Below are 12,282 nucleotides of genomic sequence, written 5' to 3' on the forward strand. Positions count from 1 at the left end.
ATTTGAACGATTAATTGTGGGTAACAATGGTTATTGCTATGACCCAACAGCAAGGAATACGTTACAGAACAGGCCGTTTTAGCACTGAAATGCAAAATTTTAAATCACAGATTATAAAAAATCTTGACGTGATAGAAAAAGAGCGACTTCATATTCCTAATCAACGTACGAAAATTGACCTGATAGTCACCATTTTGGACAGAAAGCAAAAATCTTGTCGACCAGTGTAATCAAAATACTAGTCGGAATTGAGTCAAATTTGGTGTGAGACGTTTGTTAGCCAAGCTTTAGTTGATATCCGCGAAAATTTGAAAAAAATGATCATTTTTGAACAACCCTAATGTACATATTAGGTCTGCTCACCCAACGATGCGATGACTCCGCTGCAGCAAGTCTGTGAATCGTAGTCATACGGCCGCAAGGTGGACGGATCTGCAAAATCCCCGCAACAGCGAGTATGATGGCTGACCTGTATCAAGGAGAAAGATTACAGGTTCAGGAAGACATTATGTCGCGCTGCTATAGACCTATATATGACTTTCACCACCTCTACACGATACACATTATTACCTATAGGCCCATATCGTACTTGTACGATGCTCTGCGATAATTTGTTGAGAACAATACAATCCGTATAAAACCTCGAGTAAACTATAACAATATAAATTAAGTACGATTGATCTTCACTTACTGTTACGAATGACTTACGGGATTTGATGGTCAGGGTACTGCCCTGAAACTGCAATTCTTATGTGTAGGCGCCGACGATAAAATGCATTGCACTACGTAATCGAACGCCTTGATGACTTTTCAAGAACAATTTCACGTCCTACCTCTCCTCTGCTGTCCAACGGGTTATCGTAAACTTCCGTACCACAACATGTTTGATCGTAAGCGTCGAAGCTTTTCGTTCCGCAGCAAGCTGGCCATTGCATGTCCGTCTAAACGCGATGATTGCAAACAATTCGAGGATAGGTAAGGCATAAGGTTTGTATTAGCAAAATATTATTTTCATTACCAAATTTCCAATTACCACTATGCCTCTTGTAGCACACGTCTCGGCCACGAATCGAGCACAATAACAGATAATCACGATGGTGGTGACGATACTTGGTTGGATTATATCAATGATCGCGCCATGAAGGCAAAATCAATATATAGTATTCATATAGGTCCGGTGCAAACGACCATCAGAAATCGGGCACTGATAATAAATCTATATACCAACAAAAAGCGTTGGTCATCTAACTAATGCAAATTGTAAGTGAGACTTACAGTCCAACCAAATTCCCGACCACGCCTCAACTGTTCTGCAAATGTCAAGCACATCGCTTACCCCCACCACATCTTCTCCACAGCACACCCCGGTTACTAAGTCGTACGGAGCTCCTGCACAACAGCCGTCTCCCTCTGTATTTCTGTCATAAACCGTGTTGTTACAGCAGTTTCCATTGTCTTCGAAGTAAGCCGCATCACCGCAACACATATCGCCCTGAAATAGCATTTACAACATGATCCTATGTTGTTCTTGTTTTCGAATTTCCTTCAGGCGACAATGCCTAATTACTAGGGCGATTTTTTGACCTAAAAGACGGAAGATTTTGACCTAAAAAATCAAAATTTTGACATTTTTTTACCTTAAAAAACTCAATATTGACAAAATTTTTAACTAGCGAATGCGAATTAGGTGTTTTCCCACAAAATGTAGGAATTGTACTACTTATCTTCATTTTTGGTTGGAACTGTCTGTCCTTACGAAGTAGTTTAGCCTGAAAAAAACTTTTTTGACTCAAAAACTGACAAATTTTGACATAAAAAAGTTTTTCCTAAACGAAATCTGGCCGTATATCAAGAATTCCAGTAGTTACATCACGTATTATGTTAGAAATAATTAAAATTTGTTGTAGTACAGAAAAAGATATACATTCTCGGGTAGAAAGTGTCTGTCCCTATAAGTAGGCCTACCTTGCCAAGAATGGAGAAATAATGTTCAACAGCAGCAGTTGTTGGCTGACAACACTGAAGTTGTGCGTATACACTGCTGGTGACACATTGTGTTGTTTCATTCTGACAACGGTGTCTAAATCACAATTTTTCATCATGCGCTTCTTGATATAAGAATCATGCAATGCCCACGCAGTCTTGCTTCATTTAGTATATTGCGGTACGTTAAGCATAACACCATGTTAACCTATTTGTTTCATTGGAATGTTTATGATTCACAATGAGCAGAGATTGGGCCGTCTACAACGGTAGGCCTATAATCTAGGCTACAGTCTGAGAATTGTCAAATCATAAGTTCTCTGACAATGCAAAATCTACGATACAAACGAAATGCGGGTTGCAAACAATTTTTGATTTTGTATAGAATTTCGACTTTTTTTAACCTAACCCTGCAATTTTGACAAATTTTTGACTTTTTTTGACATGTCAAAAAAAAAATCGCCCTACTAATTACCATAAATCAGTTTCATAATACTAATGTCTCCAAGCAGGTAATACAGGTTTCGCGTGACTAGTTGAGCTCACCACCACCACGGAACGCACGATTCTCGTATTGGTTATCAATAGATTTTGTATATAGTAGCGCAGACTGAAGAGCTCGCAATACGTTATTTCTATTTGAACCGGAGCCTGCCCGATGGTGAAAGGAATATATCCGGCATCGTATACTTGAGTAATTACTGATATTACCTGTTTCTTATATCCATACTCTAGTGATTCATTTTATAAGATACCCTCATAGTTATATTAATTACGAAGGAAGCGAAATTATTCACCTCCGTGTCCCTGTCGACTAATACTCCTCCGCAGCAAGTTTGAATGGTGGCGTCGTACACTTGGTCGGAACCAGCAATCGAGCAGCACCCGATGTTCACATTACCTTCATTTCCTACATCTTGGTCAACCAGGAGACCGTTGCAGCAGTACTGTGACAAGAAAATTGCATTTAGAAGGTTCATTAAAATGCTAGGGTGATAACATCAGCATTATCGTGGCCGTCGGTATGGCTTATCAATCTCGAATGATTACGAGTAAATTTTGTAAGTTCGAACCTGACTCGACGCATTTGCGACCAGTCCATTGCAGCAGATTTCGAGCTCAAGGTCGTACACCTCTCCATCACAACATCCTTGCGTCGCAGGCAAGTAAGGTTGCCAATTATCGCGACTACTACCGAATCGGCAGCATTCCGTTTCTTCCTTCCTGGCGGGAATGACCTTCCCGTTTCCGCAAGGACATGATGAAGATCGCCTGTCATAGGCGACGTCATGACAACAGTTTGCGTACGCGGTGGAAGCTGGTGGAAGAAATTATGTAGTTGTCAATTACAGGATGTGGAGTATTGTTGTTCAAAAATAACTTTTTATTTTCGGATTCCAGCCATCCGCTGAATAAATTGTCAGGTTACCCTAAAAATCGCTGCACACCAAATTTTGGTTCCATTATTCTAACAAATATAAACTGCCTCAGAGTCAACTCCATGAAGTCGTTAAGTTCTCTTCAAAAACGATGCAAAACAAATTTGACTCAATTCCAACTAGTAGAAGCGGAGTTATTTGGGTTTTTCGTTGATAATTCTTGGATTACCCTTGACTAGTTGCTGATGATTATCCCTGACCTAAAATATTCGGGTCAATTTTAATATGAATATACTATTCAATTGTAGTTTTTCTTAGTAAATTAAAAATTTGGTGTTTTGTTGAATAACCGGACAATTTAATCAGTGAATGGCTGGAATCCTGAAAAAAAAGTTATTTTTGAACAACCCTGATGTGTAGTTGGAGATGCGTAAAAGAAAGTATATTCTACGAGTAAGTGATCATCATCATCATTGGTTTATTAGTAATCTTTATCAGTTCAATACACCACAAAAATGCGATACAATAAAAAGACAGGAAGGTGTCGAAGCGACTTGGAGTAGTCTATGGAATCAGACACCCACCTTGGCATAGGCGATGTAAAGAGGAGGCATGCACACTGAATGAAAAGTAAAGAAGATAGTGTAATGGTTATGCGTCCAGCTTCTCGAGCGGTAGGTCGTGTGTTCGATCCCCGGCCGGGTCATACCAAAGACTCGAAAAATGGTATCCGCAGCTATCCTGCTAGGCGCTCAGCAATCACGGATAGCATGGAGGAGAAAAAAAAAACGGGGGCGCAGACTAGATGACCTCATGGGGCCGTATCGCAACTCCGTCGCCAAAGCATCTCGATGGTGCAGGCGAGAAAGAATATCATCTCTCTCTCTCTCTCTCTCTATAGAAAAAAAGCGACAAGAAATGGGGTGGCAGGTCATAGAAAGCGAGATCGATAGGTCAGTCGTGGTCCGGTAATCTTGAGGATGGACTAGTATTTATTCACTAGTAATTGCTTGTATTTCGACTCGAATGTGGACATGCTCGTCGACTGTCGGATGGCCGGCGGGATACTGTTCCACACATCAGGTGCGGCATATTTGCGATACGTGTTCCCCATAACCGAGTAACGAACGAGTATAGGGCCAGTTATAATCGAGTACATGGATGATTCGGTTCTGTATCGAGGATTAGGCATCGAGTTGAGCACGCTATATTTGAGTATTACTCATTGCCACGCCATAACAGTACGTAAGATGTGCAAAGTTTAAATATGCACCTTCTATGCGAATACAAATAATAGGCTACGTACCAGTTTTACATATCATTAAAGATAATTTAGTATTTTTCGAACCAAACCAATTTCATTGCACTTCGTGACAATGCATGCAGTGAGTTGGTCACTACTCTATAGAAATGTCATGTCCGCTAACGCGATAAGCTTAGTGCTACATCCTTCGTATGCTGTGATACGAACGACCAGGCGACTTTTCAAGGCTTCCACAGTAAAGATATTATGGAAGCAATAATTTCCGTTCATAAATTAACCCTTAGTGGCCAGGATCATCAGAATTAATACTCGATCCTGATTCCAGTATACTAATCATTGTGCCAGCCCAAGTAACGAGATGCTATGTCGAAACTAGTCGAGAATTCGATAGGTAGCCGTCATAGGCCTGGGCACAATGATTCGAGTACTCGAATCTGAATCGAGTATTAATTTTAATGATTCGAGTCGAGTAATAAAATACGATTTTTTCGAGTACTGAAATTATATGCTCTTCGCAACCGAAAGTTAATTTACTCACGAGAATTATAGTTTTGATACTATTTTCCACTGAGGAAGCCGTTAAACCTTGATTGGCCGTGTCGCAGCAAACCAGACATTGTACAAAGCTATGAGCGTTACTGGAAATAACACATTTCCGAAGTCATGATCATGCCACAACATTGTCAAGAAGTGCAATGAAATCGGTATGGTCGAACAATACCAAAGTATCTTGCATGTGACGGATAACAGGCATTATGTTCTTTGTGGTGGCATAAGAAAATGTACATATTTTAACTTCGACATAGTACATTTCATTCTGACGTCATAATGAGTGATACTCGATTACTCGACTCGAAGCTACGTGATTCAGAATCGAATCAATCTGGTACTCGATTTTGCCCAGCCCTAGGCCCGACATTAATCCTCAGATATGAGTTGGGAATGTTCGGATTGATAGCAAGTCAGGGTCACAGTACAGCTCTAGCTCAGTTATACAAGGACAAGACAGGGCTTGAGGCAGCAATTGTAATAGGCCTACTCCTAATATGTGTGAATATTGATGAACTTTTGCTCCTGTCCTATGATTGTGAATGAAATTTTTGTTACCTACCCTGCTATTATATTATGCTAGGGCAAGGGTCGGCAACCTACGGCCCGCGGGCCAGATCCGGTCCGCCAAGCGAAATCGTCCTGCCCGCGACCAAGTAATTAGTTACCACAAAAATACGGCCCGCCGTTTCGTAATGAGTTCCAATCTGCAGTGCAGCACTGCTTGGAAAGAATACGACATTGCTGCGATATAACTATCCTACGTCTATTGTTACGCCATAAAACTGGTGCGAAGGCGGTTGACTAGTAGCCTATCTCGTACTAAAAGTAGGAGATAGAGAATATCTGTAGAGTAGACTAAACCAGTGCTTATGAAGCGGGTGTATCGTGCAACCAAAGGTATGCCATACTTTTTAAGGGTTTGCCACTCTAATAGGGTGCGACAATAAAGGTGCCGTTCCTCTGCTTCAAAAACGCAATGACAAAATCTTAAACTTTCCGTTTCATTATAGATAACTAGCCTCCGTATAGGTTAGTCATCTGCAGTTTAATTCACCAGAGGACATTGTACTCCAAGACAACAAACCTGAATAGTATTTTGCACACAGTGGCGAAAGCTGATTTTGGTCTCACAAACTTCATCACCGACAGATAGCCTACCCCATATATTACTAGAAGCAGAGAATCAATATGGCGATGTCCTGTATATCTGCCATGTTCGCACATTAAGTTGGGCAGCTATGCTTGCACGAGTGTATGAACTGAGAAACGAATAAGCAACTTTCCTTGAAAATACAAACATCGCCGACTCATAATCTTGTCATCAAAATGGGTATCTAATCTTACTTTCGTAGTACATTAAACGTCACATCTAAACAAATTGAATTTGCAACTTCATGCCGGAAATAACTGAATACATGAGATGTTGAGGCGCATTCAAAACTAAACTGCGACTCTGGGAATTACAACAATAAAAAGAAAATTATGCTCACTTTCCTATACTGGAGGAGAGTAAACCTAGTACCAGCACTATACATTTGTAACTGTGATGGGAAATTTAATTTCTGAATTGGGACCCGCTTTTCCGACATTCGTTCTGTACAAAATAAATTCTGACTATTGCTCAGTACTCCGTTTAATGTGAACGCCAATAGCATTGCCTGAAAACTTCAAATGGGCCCTTTTGAAATGCGACGCAGTTGAATTGAATGACAAATTTCATACAAAGAGCATATCGCTGCACGACTTTGACAAAGAGTCCGATATTGAAATGGGTCTTTATCCCAGCTTGACCAACAATGCAAAAGAAATGGCATCGACTTTTGGTAGCGCGTACGCAAGTGAACAATAGTTTTCAACAATGAAATTCACGAAGAGCAAGCTTAGATCACGCATTCCAACGCCCATTTAGAATATCGTCTGATTCTTGCTTCATCTGACTTGTTACCAGAACTTGAAAACCTATCACAAAGCGAGCTGAGCCAAGTGTCACATTTATCATGCGTTGTTGAAGTGTAAATACATGTGTTTTGCCCTTTTTGTGATTTGTATGATTGAGATTGCATCAATGTAGGGTACTATACCGACGTTAGCGTTAAATATAGTATTAGGAAAAATTCCGACCCGCCAAAAAGTTGCGCACTCGGAATTTGGCCCGTGACTAGCAAAAGGTTGCCGACCCCTGTGTTAGGGTTACCATATTTCTGTGAACCAATTTCCGGATACTCTTTAGCGCCCACTAGTGGATTTCAAAATGAGTTATGACGTCACACTAGCAAAGCTTCGCTCATAGACCAGAGGTGGTCACGATCCGGTTCAGGAGTATGTGGCTGTGTGTTGTCTAACTATAGATAACTAACCTACGTAGTTAGTTATCTATAGTGTAACCTGGACCGAAACCACATTTTTTCAGCCCCTTCCCGCCCAAATAAGCAATGATTTTGAGCCCAACATAGGGTAATAGATGCAACTTCTGGGAGGGGGTGCTTGATATCTGAATCTGAATTCTATATGCATCTGGTCGTTAAATTTTTTGAATGAATTTTGTCAATAATATTGGTTGTTCCATATATATTACTTCATAGTTACTACTCTCCGCGCCCACGTGATCAGAGTTAGCGGTACAGCTGTTGGAGGATGATGAGTTCAAAAATACAGGGAGCGGTATTGTACATTGTCAAGTCATGTTCATGTCCCACCGATAAGATTGTTTATCAGCCTTATGCCGGTGCGCACCACGGAGCGTTATAAACACTCCACACCCAGTGGTTTCCAACCTTTTATGGTCGCGACTCCATCTCCAATTCGAAAATGTTCCGTGGCCCAGATCAAAATTTGAAGAGCTGATTACTACAAAAACTCATCACCTTTGTCCCGACTTACTCACGGGCTATTTTTGAAGCTGATTACGTTCAACATATTCACGAACCCCAGAATAAAGGCAAACATCCCCCACGTTTGCAACCACTATCTTTGAATAAAGCATTTAAACGGCCTTAACGATCTCTAGGAATATACCGTTCTCCTATATTTGCGATTACAATTAGGCTTATTCCAGTAAATGAAGGTTGTTTTTATTCATATTTTATTGCAGTTTTTGCGAGGTTGATAGTCCCCATAATAAAATCAATAAATGTGATAGTAAATCGCGCTCAGCGCGAAGAAAAATATCATGCATCAGCATAAATATTCCCAAAGATAATGTTTTTATGTTGATTTACGAAAAAAAATTATGAATCTACTTCAAGTCTTCAAAATTCTGGACATTTGGCATATTTTAGAAATTCCTCCCGGACGCTAGTTTGAACAGTGAAATTCCGGACATGTCCGGGAAATTCCGGACGTATAGCAACCCTATATTATGTACGATTATACATTCTACATTCTACATGCATTGTCACCGGTGCGGTATCGTTCTTGACTTTGCACTTACTGATAAAGCCCACTCGGCCATCGCAGCACATGCTGGTCAGCGTGTCGAAAGCTTCCGGCTTGTTTCGCCAACTACTGCAGCACTGCATGTGTGGATTTGCTTCGTTGTCGTACAAATCTGGCCCGCAGCACTTCGGTTCGGTTGGACTATTCTGAACAGTCACCATGGAAAAGAATTAGATTGACTAAGGCCTCGTGTCTCGTGCGATAAAAGAGTCAAACACTGGACTATCAGCTTCTAATCCAGAAGTGCGTGAGTAATGTAGGCCTAAGGGCTGTAGAATCCTTAGAGTATCAGCAGGTAGGGATATATGGATAAATTATATCTATCCTTGCTTTCACTGAAGGTACACAAGTTTCTCGAATAGCATAGAAGTGAAGTGTGATCCGGTCCGAAAAATAACGATCAAATCATCAACAATACTTATTTCTAGTGAATTACAGAAACAGTAAATTATACGGTACGGGTTCAGGCGTACCGTATTGCAACAACAAAAATATGACGATAAAAACTCAATTTTGTATTGAACAAACGTTTGTATTGGCGGTTAACGGCGCGTAATTGGTAGTTACAACTTACAACAGCCATGATCATCAACAGCCTCAATTTGCGATTATGATCACATCAAAATCGTACAAATCCTGCTCTGGTCCGACTCCGGCCGTATCAAAAAATGTGAATCCGGCTCTGGCCAAAATTGAAAAAATCTGGCTGGATTTCAGTCCGGCAGCGGTCCATGCCCCGCTCTAGTGCAATAAAATCAAGAAATGTAGTGACACTAAATCATAACTACAGAATTCCTAAATTCCAAAAATTTATGGTTTGTGTGAATATTTTGGAAGGTGATTAGCCGTCCTAAAATATTGTCTCGTGGACCCGAGTTTGGGAACCACTGTAGGCTACTAAAGGCATTACTAAGTGACTATAGTAGCGAAAAAATCTACTACATTGCCTGGTGATTTCGACATCCTCAATTGTAGTAACGATGCAAAGCTACAAAATTTGAAATGCAAAAATGTGACAACTGTGGGTGTACTCCGAACCAGACATAAAAATAATATATCCCGTGGTCCCATTGGTTGGTACACGATGTTACAATTCGAGCCAGGCTCGAAAACTCCAAAACACACCTGAGTACCAGAGTATCAGTACCTGAGTAAATGGAACGTCATACATTAATGTTGACGTACGGGCTGTTATCAAGATCTTGGCAGAGTATGTCCATTATAATGATTAAATTATAGATAAAACGATATAATGCGTATCATTTGTCGGGGATCTGTGACGGTCAAATAGATATACATAACCATAATAAATAACATCAGCACCTCATATCATTACTGGCAAAGGTCATGCAGCGATGCGTGCAACCTTCCCTGGTCGGAAATGCTATATTATGACGAATTTTAGATAAAATCGAAAATCATTATGACGCTAATACCAATAAGTCACTGATATCATCTGCTCAGTTCTTTACGGAGTAAACCTACTTCAGTTCGGTTGTACAAAGCGTAGTCAAGTGTGGGAGCCCATTCGCAGCATATTTGCGTCTGTTCGTTGTACATTTCTCCAAAGCTTTTGTCTCCGCAACATCTCAAGAAAGAGCCTTCGATGTCGTATATTTCCTTCCCTATTTAAATTGAACGGATATATTAATGATTATGATTGAAGAGTGGGGCGTTCTCAGAAAAGAACAACTGCCAGGGAGCCCATATTACTGCATATCTTGATATGTGATATGTCGAACCGTGCTATAGCCCATACCAAGCCGACAAAAACGGGGCTTAAACGGTGTTTTTTTTGTGATGAAGGCACTGGCCATGGTCAACTCCGTCTAAGCCAGAGGTTCGCAACCTATGGGCCATAGCGCTGTTTCCAGTTGGCATCGGAGCTTTCATAGTATACAGCAGTGTTTCAACCTGGGTAACGTTTGCCTTTGTTTTGGGGGTCGTAAATATACTGATCTTTTTGTGATTATGATCACTAATCAGCTTCTCGAATAAGCCGTTAGTAAGCCAGGGCGAAGGTGCTGACCTTTTTATATAGCTGGCATCATACCATATTAAGACGTGGGACTTGAAATGTTTTCAAATCGGGATTAGCAAGTTAGAACCACTGGTTTGGACATGGACACATTGTCATGACACTATATGTGATCGAGGGACATATATCGCTCATCGTCCTCATACATATCGAGCACCTCGATTGAAAGAAAGCAATAAACTGCTCTACAAAGTAAATTTACCAGATATCAATTGCGATTGATGTAGGTGTAAAATTAATACTCTCGAGCCTAATCGAGGACAAGGGCGCTAATCACGCTAATGACATGCAACCCGATGTTAGGAGACGGACTTCCCAAATTCCATCTTTCTGTTGATTGTTCGCTCAAAGCTCGCCGGTTAGGCGATGCGTTGTTCGACAAGATATATTTCAACACGAGACGTGCAGAATTCAATTCATATTTGGTTAAAAGTGCAGCCAGGCTAATTACTGAATTTAGGCGGATACTTTTAGTTCAAACCACGTTCACGCGAACATCGTCTGCCTGACCCTGTGTGACCGAGCTCACAGTCTATCAGAAATAACATACGCCCGCATTCCTTGTGTATATATAATGGTTAACTGTAGCTTGTTAGCAGCTCGACGATTACTTGAGTCGTTAAAAAACATCATCGCTCATTCGTCGCCCAACTCGGAAAGCGCCACAGTGTACACTGTACACTTATCCGCACATTTAATTGTGCTCAACGACAGAGATGGTTAAAGTAGTCAAGAAAGCTACTCAAGTAGAAGTAAAAGTAGCGACTAAAAATCTACTCAAGTACCAGTAACAGTACTTCTACCATAAGCAACCTAAAACTACTTGAAGTAGAAGTAGAATTGACTGACTTTATATCTAATCAAGTGAGTAAGTAGCGTGAAAACGATCGTAATTCGTTCGAATGGATTGTCAAAAGCTGCAAATTAAGCTATGTGAAAGGTGCAGAGCTTGATTCATATTGATGCATGCCAGAAGGTATCCAATTTTCGACAGCATAAGCATTCGTCCGCATCATGGGATGAAAATGATGGTATAAATATGGAAATGCGATACTAATCCTCTGTTTACTCGAACAGCACGTTTTAGAAAATATCATGGTGGCGACCTTTACATATTATAAGGCCCGTAGTTTAGTCGAAGAGTAACGCAGAGACAAAATAGTGTAATATGGTTAAGCGTCCGGCTTCTTGATCGGTAGGTCGTGGGTTCGATTCCCGGCCGGGTCAGACCAAAGACCTGATTAGTAACACTGGTATCCATGGCTTCCCTGCTTGGCGCTCAGGCATTACTGGGATAGCATGGAGGGGTACTGGTGCATGACTTAGAAAGCCGTAAAAGGCTATAACTTCCTTGTCCAGCGGCATATGCACATCATGCACTCATGGTATGCATATGCGCAGATCGTGTGTATGTGTATCATGAGTCGGTGTATATGCCGCAAAAACATCAAGGTCCTTTCCTTTCCAGAGAAGTTGTATCGGATACGGTGTTAAAACTTTGCGCGATTAGCAAGCGTAGTACTCCTACAGGTGGCGACTGTCTACTGAGGACTTGCGGCCCCTCGTCGTCATCCTGGTCGTACCGGATTTTCCCTGGTGTGACAGATAAATGATTGATTGTTAATAAAAAA

At 40.9% G+C, this 12,282-nt stretch overlaps 1 protein-coding gene across 1 annotated transcript in view; it reads right to left on the reverse strand.

Moving 5' to 3' along the window:
* LOC145458766 (uncharacterized) overlaps positions 1-12,282 on the reverse strand; it is a 181,010-nt gene that overhangs the window by 2,761 nt on the left and 165,967 nt on the right. The window contains exons 3-9 of the mRNA XM_080337246.1: positions 10,099-10,238; positions 8,609-8,759; positions 3,057-3,301; positions 2,781-2,930; positions 1,337-1,492; positions 834-941; positions 364-469 (exon numbers count right to left, since the gene is read on the reverse strand). Coding sequence (XP_080193372.1) covers positions 364-469; positions 834-941; positions 1,337-1,492; positions 2,781-2,930; positions 3,057-3,301; positions 8,609-8,759; positions 10,099-10,238 — 1,056 coding nt within the window. The remainder of the gene's footprint in view (positions 1-363; positions 470-833; positions 942-1,336; positions 1,493-2,780; positions 2,931-3,056; positions 3,302-8,608; positions 8,760-10,098; positions 10,239-12,282) is intronic.

Source organism: Botryllus schlosseri, chromosome 16 (assembly GCF_051294905.1).
Source record: "Botryllus schlosseri isolate E-star chromosome 16, Bs_hap1, whole genome shotgun sequence".
NCBI lineage: Eukaryota > Metazoa > Chordata > Ascidiacea > Stolidobranchia > Styelidae > Botryllus > Botryllus schlosseri.